The sequence below is a fragment of the Lathyrus oleraceus genome, chromosome 2 (genome assembly GCF_024323335.1).
Source record: "Lathyrus oleraceus cultivar Zhongwan6 chromosome 2, CAAS_Psat_ZW6_1.0, whole genome shotgun sequence".
NCBI lineage: Eukaryota > Viridiplantae > Streptophyta > Magnoliopsida > Fabales > Fabaceae > Lathyrus > Lathyrus oleraceus.
The window spans coordinates 85424483-85444086 of NC_066580.1; the positions used below are offsets into that span (position 1 = coordinate 85424483).

A 19604-nucleotide genomic window follows, 5' to 3' on the forward strand; every position below is an offset into this window, starting at 1 on the left:
GATCTTCTAACCGAGAAGGTTGACTATTGTGCTATCACTACAATGTCCCAATACTATGACGTTCCTTTAAGATGCTTCACTTTCCCCGACTTCCAAATCTCTCCAACCTTGGAAGACCTCGAGAGACTCCTTAATCGACCAATCAAGAAATACAACCCCTTCCCGAAATTGGAAAAAGGATTCTGTTTGACCGAGCTCTCACTCATCTTGGGTATCGACACCAACAAGTTAGTGGACAATTGGGGCATTAAAGGATCCCTCAAAGGTTTAACTCAAAAGTTCCTAGAAGCCCATGCTTGGGAAATGATTAAAGAAGGAAGACCCGACTTTTGCAGTGCAACTTTGGCACTTTTGATTCATGGAATTGTCCTCTTCCCAAATCTGGACAAGTTTGTGGATCAATTAGCAGTTGAAGTCTTTTTAACAAAAAATCTGGTGCCTTTTTTACTTGCCGATTTCTACCATGCCTTACATACAAGACATGAGAAGAAAAGAGGTACCTTCCTTTGTTGCGCTCCTATGCTACATCTTTGGATGAGGGCCCGCATGCCTCAAAGTGGACCCTTCGCCGAAAACAAATTGACATGGCCGCAAAGGTTCGCATCTCTCTCTGCCAACTCAATCCTATGGTACAAGAGGGAATGGGATATAAAGGATGTCATCGCAAGATGTGGAGAGTTCTCTAACGTACCCTTGATAGGAACACAAGGTTGCATCAACTACAACCCTGCTATACTCAAGAGACAACTAGGGTACGCCATGACAAGTCCCCCCGAGGAAAGAGATTTCATTCCATTTGTCATCAATACCGTGGATCCGCTTGATTCGAACGTGAAAAGAGTGAGAAAAGCTTGGACAAGCATAGTCCGTATTAGCTATGAATGGGGTAAGTAAAATATCCTAGCCAAGAAACCCTACTATGTATGGGTAAAAGAGAGGGCTAGGGTGGTTAAGATGCCATTTCTGTTTGATCCTTCTTCATTCCCGTTGATGCCTGAGCCTGAGCCTATCCTACAAGAGGACATGGACAAACTTACCAGCCAAATCAAAAAGCTCGAGTTGGAAAACACTCAACTACGAGTCGAACTCAATCGCGCCAAGGAACGTAACCATGTCTTGGAGGATAAGGGTAAGCAAGTCTGTGAAAAATTTGAAGATAGCAAGAAAAGGCTCCGATTAGCCGAGGGACAAAGAGTTTGGGTTGGTGGAGCTTTACAAGGAGCTAATTCTGAGCTAGATTTCCGAAACGAGGAGTTGGATCGAGCATCCCGAATCATCAAGGACCTTGAAAATATTGTCGAGAGGTCTAATGCCATGAAGAAAGAAGCGAGGGAAGATTACGAGGCCCAGATTCTCGAACTAAGGACCACTCTAAAAGAGCATAAGGATTTTCTAGCCAAGGAGCAACTAGAGAAAGAAAAGATTCATCGAAGCTTCTTGCGTGAGCAGTTCAACCTTGGACGAGCTTGCGAGCAAATCAAGAACTTGAAGAGGGGAATCTATGACCAAGCCTATGTAGAATTGCAAAACAACTGCAGACATTGGGAAGAGCGTTGTTATGAATTCGAAGCTGCCATTGTTCAAAGGGACGAAATCATCCATAATCTCCAAGTCCTTTACGAAGAATGGAGGGATAAGTACACCATGTAGGTGTTTAATTGGCTGCATTATATGGTAAAACACTAACTGGTTACTAAAGTCTTGACTGATGTCATGACATGGTATGTATGTGTGACTACATTGTAGGTTAGAATATCTAACTGTACTCTAATGTCTTGACTGATGTCATGACACACTTGAGTAGTCATTGCAGGATTAGCTAACACAGGGTTTATTGAATGTCAAACTGGATGCTGTGACATTCATACCTGTCAGCAGATACTAAGGAATAGAACAGTTGGTGTTCTGTTAGAACTTAGTATTTATTTCCAGTCTGGTTATCAAGGAAAGACCAGACCTGGCATAAGGCCTACTGACTGAATGTCAAACTGGATGTTATGACATTCTTCATTGACAGCAGCTACTGAACATTAGACAGAGTGGTGTTCTGCTATACTTCAGCATGTAACTTAGTTTGTTCTTCAAGAGAATAACAGAACTAACTTAAGGCCAAATGTGTAAATGTTAAGTTGGACACTTTGACATTTATTAATGTAAGCTGTTACTGTAGTATGGTCATTTTGATCATGTACAGGTCAGCAAAATTGTACAGTCTGTTTTTTGGAAAAACAGACTCAGCATATGGATCTTGATGTCATGCTGAATGTCGTGACATTCATTCCTGACAGCATATGCTATATTGTAGGTTGTTCAGTTTTCTGTTTAAGCTTTTTCTCAGGCTATTCTTTAGGGATTCAATAGCTGAGAGAAAATCCAGGAAATCAACAACCAAGCTACATTTAATGAACCTAACAAATAGCCTATTTGTTAGTAACCTAAATGTTGAATTTATGGGAACTCGAGTGACCTTAAATTCAGGAGAATACAGGTGCAAAAGCCCAGGTACTGCAATATAAAAGGAAGGTGTTCCTTCATTCAGTTTCAGGGATTTTGAGGCGTGAAGATTTTGTGTGTCCATCATACTTCACTGCTGTATTTTTGTGAGTCTTGTATTAGACGTATCTTGTAAGCCAAGCCATTATCAAGTAGATGATTGTTGTGGCATAAGGTGTTCATTGAGTTGTAAGTGTTGTGTCGCTCAAAGCTTTTAAGCGTGAGTGCTGTGTATCTTGATTAAAGCTGTGAAGCACAATCAAGAGTTGTTTGAAGTGTGACTTCAACTTGTCTTTAATATTGATTAAAGGTAGTAATCACTGAGGTGATTGAGGGGGAGTGAGTAGGAACTCTGATCTTAGTGTAAGATTGAAATTGCATTGGGTAGGGATTAAGTGATAAGTTGTAAACGGGTGAGTTTAGCTTTGAATTGATACTACTAATAGTGGATTTCCTCCCTGGCTTGGTAGCCCCCAGATGTAGGTCATGTTGGACTGAACTGGGTAAACAATTACTTGTGTTATTTACTGCACTTACGTTTAAGTTCTGCATAATTCCTGTCTGTGCAGAATTGGATGTCATAACAACCCGTGTGACATCTAAAGTCTGATAACTAGAATTTCAATTGGTATCAGAGCAGGCACCCTGCCTGTGAATTTCTGGGTGAGATCTAGGGAAGTTACTTTCTAGTACCATGGACAAGGATATAGGACACTCAAATAGACCACCCATGTTGGATGGCTCTAATTATGATGACTGTAAGCCTCGTATGATAGCCTTCTTAAGGTCTCTAGATAGCAAAGTCTGGAGAGCTGTCAACAAAGGATGGGAACATCCAACGAAGACAGGTGAAGATGGAGTCAGTGTGCAGATTCCTGAAGAAGAGTGGGACAAGGAGCAAGAGGCATTAGCTCTTGGAAATTCCAAGGCCTTGAATGCATTGTTCAATGGAATCAGTAAGAACATCTTCAGGCTGGTGCACCACTGTGAACTAGCTAAGGAAGTTTGGGATACCCTCAAGGTAACTCATGAAGGTACTTCCAAGGTGAAGATGTCCAAACTTCAGATGCTGACCACCAAGTTTGAAAATCTGAGGATGAAAGAGGATGAGACTATTCATGACTTTCACATGAATATTCTTGAAATTGCAAACACCTCTGGTGGACTAGGTGAGAAAATGGCTGAAGAGAAACTTGTAAGAAAGATTCGCAGGTCCTTGTGTCGCATCCGCGAAAAACAACCGGCGGGCTAAAACAAAAAACAAACAGAGCCGCCACTGCGCTTTATTTATCCCAAAATAGGGAAAGGAAACGCTCAGAGAAAACCTGGAAAAAGCATGGTCTCGCGACCAAAGAGAAAGGGTAAGGGAGTCGGTTACGCAAGGGGAAGGTATTAGCACCCCTCACGTCCGTCGTACTCGACGGGATCCACGTTCTAAAAGAAAGAAAAGGTTGCTAAAACATCACACACACACCGGGAACGCAGGTGGGGTAAAGAGAAAGAGGGCTCGCTAGGACATCGCATCCTATGCCTACATATCTCGTCTGGAACGAGAATCAGAGCTACTATAGTTCGACTCACGCACGCCAAACAACACAAACACACAAACAGGCAAACAGGGAACCCGACAACCACTCGATGGAATTACGTCAGCTTCCGAACCAAACAACCCACACTGGAACCCGAATGCCAATGGATGGACTTATATCAGCTTCCAAGCACACAACAAGAACAAACAAATAACAAGTTGCTAGGGAGTCGGGAACTCGAGCCTAGCAAGTGTCAAACAACACACACAAAAAGAAAAAAAGTGCCCGGAGAGGTCTCGCACGACCTCCTGCCTACATACCTCGTCTGGAACGAGGATCAGGGCGATGTAGTTCCCCTTAAAGGGAAAGAAATTCTAGCCAGAGACAAAGGGGAGACACACTACCAGGGAGATGTACTCGAGCCTAGTGTTATCATGCATCATTGCCCTATGTTATGGTTTCTACCTACTTGCACAACAGCAAGCTAATCCTATCCAGGAAAACAAGCATGCAAGCATCAACAAAACAAAACAAGCATTTCAAGCAAATATTCACAAAGCACACACTATATCCAATCAAGTGGGCCCAAACAAAGGGTTAGACTGCCGAGGCAAGTCATCTGTACAAGGGTAGTGTTAGCTCTTAACCTTGCCATTGAGGGGCTAAGGTGAAGCTGATGAAAGGTGAGTGAAGATTAGACTTCACAGCTCTTATCCCTGGCCAGGGAGAGCTTCAGACAAAGGAATGTGGGTTCAGAAAGGTGGAACCCTTCTACGCTCAAAGACTCTGACACAACTGTACAAAGTACAAGATCTTGGGTTTGTGTCCCAATGCATCAACACAGTGGTGTGAGCAGAGGGACGACTCAACAGAATAATGGGAGATAGATTGCTTATCTCTTTTATCCGTCAATTGCCTTAATCAAGGACTTTTCCTGCTTGGCACAAAAAGTAAACAAGCACAAACATCACCTCTTAAGGAGGACTTCAGACATTTGCCTGGCCAAGTAACAGGCCAGGTCTTCCAGACTACATGGAGAATAGAAATTCTACCTCAATTGGTTTAAAAACCAAGCAACAGCAAGCAAGTTCTCAAGGAACTGTAAGCAACTTAATGTATCTGAAATCAATCAAGTATCATCAGTACTCAGACAAACCAACAGTAAACAGCAAATGTTAATCTGTACAGACAACACAAGTTAATGCACATAAGTGCAAGCCATGAGCTCAAACTCAAGCATCAAACCCTACAAAACAAAACAATGTTAGTTATAAACATCAAACAAACTCAATTTGCAACTTGCATTTTTCTCCTTAAGCCTTTTGTACTTTTAACCTGAAAATCCAAACCAAACATAAGAAACTAGACCACTAGGCCAAGCCTAGGGTCCAAAGGAGATACAAAAATCAAAACAGCAAGTGAAAATTATTCAAAATCACATTCAAACAAATCAAAAGCAAATGCAATTGTTCCCATGCTCATATCAATCACCATTATCATTTCATGCACAATTTAGTATCACACATGCAATTTGCAACTTCAAATGACCAAACAGAACTATCTCAACCAAAAGCATACCAAAACAATTCAATTAATTCCACAAAAATTCACACCTAAACAGGACACATTCAATGGATAGCATGTCAATTTTCAGCTCAATTGGACAAAAGAAAGTAGGTCAATGAAAATCAAGAAGTTCAGACAAGTTTAAACAAGCCAACACAAGGCATCAAAACAAGCATCAACTTCAATAAATCATGAAACAGTAACAATGTATGATAAATGAATGGGATCAAAACCACAATGACCTATTATGTGTCTACAATGCTCATACCAAATTTCACATCCATCCAATACAATATGAGAATTTCACAAACAAAATGCCAACATGTGTCACACAATGTCACAAAATGAGCCAACAGAAGAGAAAATCTCAATCAATTAGAAAATGAAACCAATAAATCCAAAAAATTCACATGTGATCTCAACATACATATGTTCATTCATGCAAAATTTCAGCTCAAATCAACATCCCTAAGCATTTTAAATAAAATCATGAAGTTGACCTAGCTTGGTGTGACACAAATTGTCACACCTCTAATCAAAAAATCATATCTCATCAACCAAGTGTCCAAAAATTACAAACTCTACATGAAAATCACCATCAACATGTCCAGAATATGCACAAAAAATTTCATCCATTTCTTTGAAAGCATCATCATTTCATGAAGGATATGGCAAGACATACACAAATGTGACACATTCAATCAAACCCTAAGCCAATTAATTTTCTACAGATGCACAAAAATCATGATTAAATTCTACACATCACAAGGATCATCATGAAAAAAAAACCTCACTCAATTTGGATAAAAAATGAGTAAGTTACGAATTTTACAAGATCAAGCATCAAAGTGAAAATGAAATAAGAAAAAGAAATGAAATAATGTTAAGAATTAAAGAGGAAATGGCACGGTTGTAATTTCTGGACAGAAGGCCAAAACGACGTAGCATCCATTAATGCGCTGGCGTGCGCTCATTGGCTCATACTGGCGGTAAACACAAATTTGAACACAGACAAAGGAAATGAAGATCAAACACACATTCAAACGCGTTCTTCACTATGAACCATTCCAGAAATTCCAGAAAATCAAGAACATCAAATCTCAACCAAAATTGATAAACTATATATCATTAGAACCGTATGAACATGTACATGATGAATATGTAACTATTTTAACCTAACTCTAACTGTACAGCACAGATCGAGCAATTTAGGTTTGCACATCAAAACTTCAATTCAAGATTTCTCATCCAATATTCAACCAAATCAAAAACTATAAGCATCATGAAGATCTACATTGCAAGGCCTACAAAACGCATATCATGATTCACACAATAGAGGAATTTGAAAAAATCACCTTATGATGAAACAGTGATGAATCTTGATGTTTCCACGTGTAATTCACCAAAACAGAAGTAGTACAACGACGAGGAAGGTGAATGGAGAAGCTAGCTCAGCTCAAGGATGCTCCAATTGCAAGAATGAAGAAATTTCCATTGATGAGCAAGCTTTGGACAGTTGAGATTCTTGATGCTTTTGCCACGGATTTGTCAAAACAGATGTGGATTAAGGCTTGTAGAAGATGAACCAAAGAAGAATCATTCAATTTGATGAAGAAATGATGAAGAATTGTTGAAAAAAGTGATGAAGTTCTTGAGAGAATTTGAGAGGTTTTGGTGAAATTCTGTTATGGATCTTGGAATATGGAATTGTGATTATGATTCTGTTGTGATTAGAAACTTATACCATCTCCTTAATCACTTTGTTAATCATAATTAGCAAAAACCAATTGATTAGTGAAAATGTGCATTTAGGTGAAAGTCCAAAAATGACATTGCCAAATAATGCAATGTGACAGCTCATGACAGTCCAAACAAGTTCTATTTTGCATTTGGAGTGTGTTGGCATTGGTTTCATGTCCAAAGGCCTTGTATTTCTCAATTTCACTATGCCATGCCAAAAATACACATGAATTCACTTGAAATTTGACTTTTTGCATTGACCATTTTTGATGAATTTTGATCATACACCATGAAAGTACATGTGAAATGGGGTTTGCTCACAAAAAGATCACTCAAATTGGACATTCCATATGAAAGTCATGCCACTTTGATTATAGGCATTTTTGGAAAATGAATGGACCATAACTTGCCAACCATACATGGGAATTTCAAGTTCTTGGACTTTTTGGAAAGGTGAGAGCAAGATATACAACTTTCATGTTGGACAAATTTTCATTTGAGGCTTTTTTGGACATGTAATTTTGTGGTGAAAAACTTTCCATTTTTGGAAACTTCCATTACAAGTCACTTTCTATTTTTGGCAATTTTTCTCCTAACTTTATTTTCTTCATTCTTGAGCTTTGACATGTCAAATGAAACTTGTTTCAACATGAATGAAGTGTATCCAACTCTCTCCCACCTCCAAATCCATAAAATCAAGCACAGTTGACCACAGTTGACTTTTTCAACTGATAGATGAATTTGGCAATGCACTGATCAAACTGAGCCCCAATTCTCTGATGAAATGTCTCAATAATGAAACCCTAGCCTCCATAAGCTCAATACAATCGTGAAATGATCCCCATATCCATTGTAGACACCATCTCCTTCACAAGCCCTGATTGGCCCAATGCAACTGATTAGGGTTGACCAGTGGTCAAAACCCTAATCTCAAGGTATATGATCAATCACTTGAATCTTCTGGATGATATCAAGACCATGATGATGATGATGTATCATTTCAAACAAGATGTAGACCATCTCCTTGAGAATCAAAAACCCTAATTTGGACCACCCTCAGACAGTTAGTGATCCAGTCCAATGAAACCCTAGCTTGCATCATAACCTCCTCATCTCCTGATCAAGACTGGTAAGGATGATTTGCACAATGTCACCACATGGTATGCAATATGCAATGCCTAATGACCTAAAAATGATATGCAATATGTTAAGCTAGTCCCAAGAGAGGAGGGCAAATTTTGAGGTGTTACACCTTGCCTAAGAGATTTGCTATGAAGGTCACAGCCATAGAGGAGGCGCAGGACATCTGCAACATGAAGGTGGATGAGCTCATTGGTTCTCTCCAAACCTTTGAAATGGGCTTGTGTGAGTATGCTGAGAAGAAGAACAAAAGTATAGCTTTTGTATCTAATGCTGAAGAGTAATCAGAAGCAGGATATACTGGAGGTGAGGAAAGTATATCAGAAGCCTTAGCCATGCTTGGGAGACAGTTCAATAAGTTCGTGAAGAAGATTGATCAAAGAGGTAGACCTAATGTCAAGAACAACCCGTCTGACATTAAGAAAAGATCAACTTCTGATGAGAATTTCAATCACGGCAAGGGAATCCAGTGTCATGGTTGTGAAGGGTATGGACACGTCAGAGCTGAATGCCCTACTTACCTCAAATTGCAAAATAAGGGGCTAGCTATCACATGGTCTGAAGGAGATTCTGAAAGTGAATCTCAAGGAGAATCTGCCAAACATGTCACTGCACTAACCAGTGTTTGTGCCTCTGATGATGACTCAAGTGCAGATGAACTGACCCTTGATGAACTTGCTGCAGCCTATAAAAGCTGTGTACCACCAGTGCAGAAGTGCGTGCACAAGGAGAAAAGCAGAAGAAACTCATCAAGGAACTGGAAGATGAGAGACAGAAGCAACTGTCTGTCATAGAGGGTCTAAATGGTGAGATAGCCCTGCTGACCTCCAAGCTGAATCAGATGACTAAATCCATCAGAATGATGAATAAGGGAACCGACACCTTGGAAGAGATTCTAAAGGTGGGACAGCAGTCTGGAACCAAATCTGGCCTAGGATTTGGGAAAAGATCCTCAGCTGAACACAAACGCCCAAAGGCTAAAGTTCAGAAGTTCAAGCGGAAGTCAAAGCCAATCTCTCAACATCGGGGAACTAGGATGAATGATCATCAGAAGAGGAAATACCAGGAGTGGAGGTGTCACCACTGTGGTAGGCTTGGTCATATAAAAGCCTTCTGTTACTGGATTCATGGTTTCCCTAACCAAGCCTCGCATGTCAGGCCTAAGCATAAACCATATAAGCGCTATGTTCCCATCAAGAAGCAACAATGGTATGCTAGGATAGCACACACTGCTCTAAGGGCTTCTACCAGAGAACAGTGGTACTTTGACACTGGATGCTCAAGACATATGACTGGTATGGAAAATCTACTGGTGGATATTCAACCTCACACTACCAGCTATGTGACCTTTGGTGATGGTGCCAAAGGAAAAATAAAAGGTGTGGGTAAGCTATACTCCTCTGGAGTTCCAAAACTGAATAATGTGTTGTTAGTAAGAGGACTAACTGCAAACCTCATCAGAATAAGTCAGTTGTGTGATCAAGGGTTTCATGTTCAGTTTACTAAGGAGCTATGCATTGTGACAAATGGTGACAATCAGGAAGTTATGAGAGGAACCAGGTCCAAAGATAACTGTTACCTGTGGGAACCTGAAGTCTCTAACTTTTCCACAACATGCTCCTCAGCCAAGGAAGAACAGGAGGTGAAGCTGTGGCATAGACGTCTTGGACATCTCCACTTACGGGGAATGAAGAAGATCATATCCAAGGAAGCAGTCAGAGGAATTCCAAAGCTTCTGATTGATGAAGGAAGAGTCTGTGGAGAATGCCAGGTGGGCAAGCAAACTAAGATGTCACATCCGAAGTTGGGACATCCCACAACCTCCAGAGTTTTGGAACTGTTGCACATGGACTTAATGGGACCTATGCAGGTTGAAAGTCTTGGTGGGAAGAAATATGCTTACGTGGTGGTTGATGACCATTCCAGATACACGTGGATAAGCTTCATCAGAGAGAAGTCAGATACATTTGATGTCTTCAAAGACCTGTGCATAAGACTTCAAAGGGAAAAGGACAGTTGTGTGGTCCGGATTAGAAGTGATCATGGTACGGAGTTCAAGAATTCCAAGTTTGATTAGTTTTGCTCGTCTGAAGGAATAAGTCATGAGTTCTCCTCCCCTATAACTCCCCAGCAGAATGGAATAGTTGAAAGAAAAATAGAACTATTCAAGAATCTGCCAGAGCAATGATTCATGCAAAGAAGCTCCCCATGCACTTTTGGGCTGAAGCAATGAATACCGCATGCTATGTTCACAACAGAGTCACCTTGAGAAAAGGAACCTCCTCCACTCTGTATGAAATATGGAAAGGCAGAAAACCCACTGTGAAGTACTTTCATATCTTTGGAAGTAAATGCTACATTCTCACAGATCGTGAACAGAGAAGGAAGCTAGATCCCAAAAGTGATGAGGGTATATTTCTGGGATACTCCACTAACAGTAGAGCCTACAGAGTGTTCAACTACAGGACCAATGTCCTGATGGAATCCATAAATGTTATTGTGGATGATAAAGAGGAAGGAACCGATGTCATGGAGGATGTTGAAACATTCCTTGACAGTTCAACTGACATTCCAGTCAAGTTTGAAGAAGTACAGGAACCTCCTCCTGTATGTGAAGTAGATGCGACCACCAAAGTGCCATCTATCAGAATTCAGAAAGACCACCCTAAGGATCTTATCATAGGGGATCCCAATAGTGGTGTGACTACCAGGTCACGGGGAATAAGCTCTAATTCCTGCTTTGTATCCAAGGTTGAACCAAAGAATGTGAAAGAAGCCCTGACTGACAAATACTGGATCATTGCCATGCAAGAGGAACTTGAGCAGTTCAAAAGGAATGAAGTATGGGAGCTAGTTCCAAGACTTGAAGGGACCAACATCATTGGTACCAAGTGGATCTACAAAAACAAATCTGATGAGAAAGGAGTAATTACTAGGAATAAAGCAAGACTAGTAGCTCAAGGATACACTCAAGTTGAAGGGGTAGATTTTGATGAGACATTTGCTCCTGTGGCTAGGCTTGAGTCCATCAGATTGCTGTTGGGGGTAGCATGCATCCTGAAGTTTAAGCTATTCCAAATGGATGTGAAGAGTGCATTCTTGAATGGCTACCTGAATGAAGAAGTCTATGTGGAACAACCTAAAGGGTTCTGTGATCCTAACCAACCTGAGCATGTATACAAGTTGAGGAAAGCCTTGTATGGGTTGAAACAAGAACCTAGAGCATGGTATGAAAGGTTAACCGAATTTCTGACCTCAAATGGATACAGAAAAGGTGGAATGGATAAAACCTTGTTTGTGAAGGATGAAGAAGGCAAAATCATGATAGCTCAAATCTATGTGGATGATATAGTCTTTGGTGGAATGTCAGAACAAATGGTTCAACAATTTGTTCACCAGATGCAGTCTGAGTTTGAAATGAGTCTAGTTGGAGAACTGACCTATTTCCTTGGAATGCAAGTAAACCAAATGGAGGACTCTATGTTTCTCTCCCAAAGCAAGTATGCCAAGAACATAGTTAAGAAGTTTGGTATGGATAATTCTAGGCACAAGAGGACTCCTGCTCCTACTCATATGAAGTTAACCAAAGATGATGGAGGGCCTAGTGTTGATCAATGCCTGTATAGAAGCATGATAGGCAGTCTGCTATACCTAACTGCAAATAGACCTGACATTTCTTATGCAGTTGGAGTGTGTGCTAGATACCAAGCAGAGCCTAAAGTGAGCCACTTGAATCAAGTCAAAAGGATTCTCAAGTACATCAATGGGACTTGTGACTATGGGATGCTGTACTCTCATGGGTCTGAGGCTGTCCTATCTGGGTACTGTGATGCTGACTGGGTTGGGAGTGCTGATGACAGAAAAAGCACATCACGAGGATGTTTCTTCTTGGGAGACAATCTCATATCCTGGTTCAGCAAGAAGCAGAATTGTGTATCTCTGTCCACTGCAGAGGCTGAATACATAGCTGCTGGAAGCAGTTGTTCCCAACTGGTTTGGATGAAACAAATGCTCACTGAGTACAATGTCACTCAAAATGTCATGACATTGTTATGTGATAATCTCAGTGCCATCAATATCTCCAAGAATCCCATCCAACACAGCAGGACCAAGCATATTAACATTAGGCACCACTTCATCAAAGATCTGGTGGAAGACAAGGTGATCACTTTGGAACATGTAGCCACGGATCTTCAACTGGCTGACATATTTACAAACGCTCTGGATGCTACTCAGTTTGAAAACTTAAGGAGCAAACTGGGAATATGTCTCTCTGAGACCTTATAGCAACCACTAATGTTTGGGATGTATTGTTTAATATATCTACCTATTAAACAATTGGTTCTATGCTCTGATTGGTCAACAGATCATAGCTATGCTACTTGCAACAAGTGTGGCTACAAGAGGGTAAGGAGACACCCTATCGTGAGAAGGCCAATGTACCTGCATGAGTTCAAGGATGCTGTTCATGCAGGAGTGATTCTGGATGTCAGAAACAAAATCATGGCATCTGATATGGTGGTACCTACTGTAAAGCAAAAGTGGGTGATTACTTGATCAAAGCTGTGAAGCAAGATCAAGTGGATGTTAACTTGGTTGAAACTGTGAAGTAAAACCAAGTCTGGAACTCTGTCATTGTTCTCTGGCTATTTTTTTGGCTTTGGCAACATTTTTGACAAAAAGGGGGAGTAATAACCAACCACCACCCCTGACAAACAGAGTGGGTCTCTACAACAGACTCTCATGAAAGATCCGAAGATTCCCTCCCCTGCAGCTGCTGTGTGTTGAAGTTTAGATTTAACTTCTGTATGTGTGTGCTGCTATGTGAAGTTTTTATTTAACTTCCATGTGTGTGAGTGTGCTGCCACTCTGAGTGTATTAGCTAGTATTATTTCCTGCTAGGTGTGTGATTCCGCTGCTATGAACTCTGTTATGGGGATCAAAGTGTTTTAGCCAAAAATTTGCCAAAGGGGGAGTTTGTAGGTGTTTAATTGGCTGCATTATATGGTAAAACACTAGCTGGTTACTAATGTCTTGACTGATGTCATGACATGGTATGTATGTGTGACTACATTGTAGGTTAGAATATCTAACTGTACTCTGATGTCTTGACTGATGTCATGACACACTTGAGTAGTCATTGCAGGATTAGCTAACACAGGGTTTATTGAATGTCAAACTGGATGCTGTGACATTCATACCTGTCAGCAGATACTAAGGAATAGAACAGCTGGTGTTTTGTTAGAACTTAGTATTTATTTCCAGTCTGGTTATCAAGGAAAGACCAGACCTGGCATAAGGCCTACGGACTGAATGTCAAACTGGATGTTATGACATTCATTATTGACAGCAACTACTGAACATTAGACAGCGTGGTGTTCTGCTATACTTCAACATGTAACTTAGTTTGTTCTTCAAGAGAATAACAGAACTAACTTAAGGCCAAATGTGTAAATGTTAAGTTGGACACTTTGACATTTATTAATGTAAGTTGTTACTGTAGTATGGTCATTTTGATCATGTACAGGTCAGCAAAATTGTACAGTCTGTTTTCTGGAAAAACAGACTCAGCATATGGACCTTGATGTCAAGCTGAATGTCGTGACATTCATTCCTGACAGCATATGCTATATTGTAGGTTGTTCAGTTTTCTGTTTCAGCTTTTTTTCAGGCTATTCTTCAGGGATTCAACAGCTGAGAGAAAATCCAGGAAATCAACAACCAAGCTACATTTAATGAACCTAACAAATAGCCTATTTGTTAGTAACCTAAATGTTGAATTTATGGGAACTCGAGTGACCTTAAATTCAGGAGAATACAGGTGCAAAAGCCCAAGTACTGCAATATAAAAGGAAGGCGTTCCTTCATTCAGTTTCAGGGATTTTGAGGCGTGAAGATTTTGTGTGTCCATCATACTTCACTGCTGTATTTTTGTGAGTCTTGTATTAGACGTATCTTGTAAGCCAAGCCATTATCAAGTAGATGATTGTTGTGGCATAGGGTGTTCATTGAGTTGTAAGTGTTGTGTCGCTCAAAGCTTTTAAGCGTGAGTGCTGTGTATCTTGATTAAAGTTGTGAAGCACAATCAAGAGTTGTTTGAAGTGTGACTTCAACTTGTCTTTAATATTGATTAAAGGTAGTAATCACTGAGGTGATTGAGGGGGAGTGAGTAGGAACTCTGATCTTAGTGTAAGATTGAAATTGCATTGGGTAGGGATTAAGTGATAAGTTGTAAACGGGTGAGTTTAGCTTTGAATTGATACTACTAATAGTGGATTTCCTCCCTGGCTTGGTAGCCCCCAGATGTAGGTCATGTTGGACTGAATTGGGTAAACAATTACTTGTGTTATTTACTGCACTTACGTTTAAGTTCTGCATAATTCCTATCTGTGCAGAATTGGATGTCATAACAACCCGTGTGACATCTAAAGTCTGATAACTAGAATTTCACACCAACATGACCGTGTTAACCAACTATGCCCTTCAAGACTTTCCTGACAAGTTGAAGGAGGCAGATCTGATCATATGCCCAGATAATACCCCTAAAGAGGTCTACCACTTCGTCAAGTTCAGCAAAAGAACAATGGCCGAACTCATCACCGACATTGAGGCTCTCCGCAAGTCTCAAGGGGTCACTTTTAGGGTGGATATCTAGTTGGTTTATTTGCTTCCATTACTTGTATTTTGCAACTTCTATGTATTGTTGTCTATTTTCCCTTCAAAGGATGAATGAAAGTTGCGATTTTTCTCTATTGTGTTATCCTATTTCATGATTGTGAACGACAATCGTCAAGTAATTTTTTGCAATGAATAAACATGAATAACTAAAAAGAGCTTTGCTTTAACAAGAAAAATTCATGCATCATATGCATCTTTCGAAACACAAAAACATAAAAAACTCATCCATCCACCCTTTTTTTCCTTCCAGAACCACTCTCCAAAGCTGACTTTTCGGTACGATACACGAGGACATCGACAAGCTGTCATGGAGCAACTTCAAGAGAACCAAGTTGTCCTTCAGGAAGAAGCATCCCAAATGCGGTCCCAAATGCGGCAATTGATGGAGACTATTCAAGCAGTCGCAAGAGGTCAGGAGTTTATGGCAAAAATGCAAGAAGAAATGAACCAACGTGTCAGTACTACCAATCCTCCTACTCCTCGAACTGTCGAGAATCCGACTCCAGTTCCTCAAGTTGATCCTCCAATCAACATTAATGCACCCGGAGGTGTTCCAAACGACAATCCTCGTCCTCATGCTCTTGAGACAGACGACCAACTTGATGCATTCTTCATCCCAAGGGACGCTTCTCAAGATGACGCCTTCGGTTCCGCAACCAACAAGGTGGAAAGGAAGGTAAAGGCTATCGAGGAAAAGCTCAAGGCAATGGGGAGCACTGACATTTTGGGCCTCGATGCGGAAGAAATGTGCTTAGTACCTGGGGTCATCATTCCGGCCAAGTTCAAAGTTCCGGACTTTGAAAAATATAAGGGAAATAGCGACCCTAGGACACACATTAGGGCATACTGCCGAAAGATGGCTGCCTATTCCAGCGATGATCAACTTCTAATGCATTTTTTCCAGGATTCCCTCAGTGGGGCATCTTTGGATTGGTACATGCAACTCGAGGGCAACCATATTCACACCTGAAGGGAAATGGCTGAGGCATTCCTCAAGCACTATCAGTACAACACTGATATGGCACCTAATCGCATGCAGTTGCAAAATTTGACTCAGAGGTCTGAGGAGTCCTTCAAAGAGTATGCCCAGCGGTGGAGGGAATTAGCTGCTAGGGTACAACCCCCATTGCTAGAAAGAGAACTGGTAGACATGTTTATGGGAAACTTGCAAGGTCCATACCTTGATAGAATGGTAGGGAACACCTCTTCAGGCTTTTCCGACCTGGTCTTAGCCGGTGAAAGGATAGAAAATATGATTAAAATGGGAAAGATCCAGAACTCTGCCAGTACTTCTAGTGCATCAAAGAAAACTTTTGTTCCCTATGGTAAAAAACGAGAAGGCGAGACCAATGCTGCCTCCATCATTCGAACAAGAAATCCCACTTATCCACAAGTGGCTGCCATAGCTCCCGTCCAACCAAGTCAACAACAACCATTGGCAATTCCTGTTCAAACTCAACAACAACAACGGTATCAACAACAACCGCAACATCAGCAACCACAATATCAACACAACAAAGGATGCGAAGGCCCGAGAGAAGATTTGACCCAGTTCCCATGCCTTATAGCCACATGCTACCATATTTATTAAGAGGATCACTTGTGCAACTAAGGGAATTAGGACCCCCACCAGCGGTTCTTCCTCCCGGTTATGATGCAAATGCCCGTTGTGAATTTCATTCTGGCGCGCCTGGGCATTCGATCGAGAATTGTAAAGCATTAAAGTACAAGGTTCAAGATCTTATTGACTCTAAGGCAATCACGTTCGCCCCCAAGAGGCCGAATGTGAATAATAACCCGATGCCCCCTCACAACAATGCATCGGTGAATATGATGGAAGCTGACAATGGGAGGAGATTGATGTCATGTGTGGACGAGTTAAAAACACCACTCATCGAGATCAAGAATGCTTTGATGAAGAATAATACCTTTCCCATCTGTGGTAATGACTGTGAACATTGTCTGATTAACCCGCAACAATGTAGAACATTGAAGTCTGTCATACAACAATTAATGAACCAGGGGATCTTGGTGGTAGACTGCCCATCCACAAACGAAGATGTGTCTACCCTCGAGATACCATACGACGAAGTCCCTCCTCTGCAAATTCCTTATGAGTTCTCTCAGTTAACTCTGTCGACAAATCCTATTACTCCAATCATAATAACAGTTCCCACACCATTCCCATATGTTGACACCAAGGCAGTCCCTTGGATGTATGACACCTCAGTCTACATTCATGGTCAGAAGATTCAAGAAGAACCGTTGAAGTCTAGCGACCCAATGATCAATATCACAGGCACTAGCGGAGTCACAAGAAGTGGAAGGATATTTGCACCGACACCCACTCCAGTTGGAACTATCAATCCTTCAACTTCAGACAAAGGCAAACAAATTGATGGCGCTTAGCAAAGACAAGACCCCGTACCTTCAAGTGAAGTAGACGAGTTCTTACGCATCATCAAGAAGAGCGATTATCGAGTAGTTGATCAGCTTAACCAGACACCCTCTAAGATCTCAATGTTGTCTCTATTGATGTGCTCATAGGCCCATAGGGAGGCTTTGGTAAAGTTTCTGAGGACAGCTCACGTACCGCAAGAGATATCTGTTTGTCAGTTTGAAGGAGTAGTTAACAATATCGCTACTAGCTTAAGCTTAGGTTTCAGTGATGAAGAGCTTCCCGCCGAGGGGAGGAATCATAACAAGGCTCTCCATATTTCCATTGAGTGTGTGGACACAGTCCTATCAAGAGTTTTGGTAGACACTGGGTCTTCCCTCAATGTGATGCCTAAGAGTTCCTTTGCTAAACTAACTATTGAAGGACTCGTAATGAAGCCGAGTGAGCTTATAGTAAGAGCATTTGATGGGACTAGAAGGACTGTAATCGGTGAGGTGAATTTGCCTATGAAGATTGGTCCCCATATTTTCCTTATCACTTTCTTCGTAATGGATATCTATCCAGCCTACAGCTGTCTGCTTGGGAGGCCTTGGATCCATTCAGTTGGTGCAGTCACTTCAACACTCCACCAAAAATTGAAATTCTTAGCTGATGATAAGCTAGTTGTTGTCGAGGGTGAGGAGGACATTATGGTAAGTCACCTCGCATCTTTCCGATACGTTGAAGGAGAAGGGGAGATAAGAGAAGTCTCATTCCAATCATTCGAAGTTATCAATGTTGAAATGGTTCGCCCAGTAAGGGATGAATCAAAAGATGCCGAATCTCCCATGGCATCTCTTAAAGACGCCCTGACAATTATAAAGGATGGACACCCCCAAGGATGGGGAATATTGCTTGAACTCCCTGCCAACAAGGACCGCACCGGTTTGGGATACAACTCCCAGAATTTGAAGAAGCCCGCGCCGATCGCTACAAGGGGATCAATGCTCCCGCTGTCCGACAACTTCTCAAGTGCTGGTTACCTGGATGACAACCGTATTTGTGCCGTGGAAGAAGAAGAAAAAGAAGAAGAAGAAGATGATGGCTTGATCTTCACAAAGACTGATGGAAATGGTGCCACCAAATGGACCTAGTTTGAAATACCTAAAGTGACCTTGATCGAAATGTAATTCCCAATGTTGTTTTCCTTCCTTTTTATCAAAAGAACCCATGTCAAGCCCAAGGCATGGGGGAATCATTTGTAGGGCCTCATCAAATTTCCTTATTAATCATTAATGAAAAAGGGTTCATGTTCGCAATCAATTTTGAGATTCTTGTCTTTCATTTTTTCATTTCACTTTTTTAAAATGACATTTTTCTTTTAAAAAAAAAATAATAAAAAAATTCTTTTCAAATCATCCTTTCTTTCATACCGATAAAAGCGTGAACCTTAAATCATGCAGATCATCCTCGACAACCATCAATGACAATTCTGCTACAGTCTCATATGACTTTGACAACCCGATTAATCAAGCTGATGAAGAGTGTGAGGAAGAGTCCGAACTCCCAGAAGAATTGGCGAGGCTGCTCAAGCAAGAGGAAAAAGTCATCCAGCCGCACGAAGAATCAGTGGAAGTGATTAACCTTGGGATAGATGAGGAAGCGAAAGAAGTCCGAGTCGGCTCCGCTCTACAAGACGAGGTGAAGACAAAATTGATTGAGCTCTTGAAGGAATACAAAGATGTGTTTGCATGGTCATACCAAGATATGCCCGGCCTCGATACTGACATTGTGGTCCATCATCTACCCCTTAAAGAAGAATGTTCTCCAGTAAAGCAAAAACTACGAAGAACCCGTCCCGACATGGCTATGAAAATCAAGGAGGAGGTACAAAAGCAGCTCAACGCTGGCTTCCTAGCGGTCTCCAATTATCCTCAATGGATAGCTAACATTGTGCCTGTACCTAAGAAGGATGGCAAAGTAAGGATGTGCATAGATTACAGAAATCTAAATAGAGCAAGTCCCAAAGATGACTTTCCACTTCCACATATTGACGTGCTAGTAGATAATACCGCCCAGTT

At 41.2% G+C, this 19604-nt stretch overlaps 3 protein-coding genes across 3 annotated transcripts; all 3 read left to right on the forward strand.

Moving 5' to 3' along the window:
- The first annotated feature begins 954 nt into the window (after positions 1 to 954).
- On the forward strand, positions 955 to 1650 carry LOC127122032 (uncharacterized). Its single transcript, XM_051052446.1, has one exon. It carries the CDS (start codon positions 955 to 957, stop codon positions 1648 to 1650), a length of 696 nt encoding a protein of 231 aa, XP_050908403.1.
- Positions 1651 to 15453: 13803 nt separating this feature from the next.
- On the forward strand, positions 15454 to 16116 carry LOC127122033 (uncharacterized). Its single transcript, XM_051052447.1, has one exon. The coding sequence runs from the start codon at positions 15454 to 15456 to the stop codon at positions 16114 to 16116; it is 663 nt and encodes a 220-aa protein (XP_050908404.1).
- Positions 16117 to 16122: 6 nt separating this feature from the next.
- LOC127122034 (uncharacterized) lies at positions 16123 to 17555 on the forward strand. The gene is made up of 2 exons (XM_051052448.1): positions 16123 to 16616; positions 16739 to 17555. The coding sequence occupies exons 1-2, from the start codon at positions 16123 to 16125 to the stop codon at positions 17553 to 17555; spliced, it is 1311 nt and encodes a 436-aa protein (XP_050908405.1).
- Positions 17556 to 19604: the final 2049 nt, after the last annotated feature.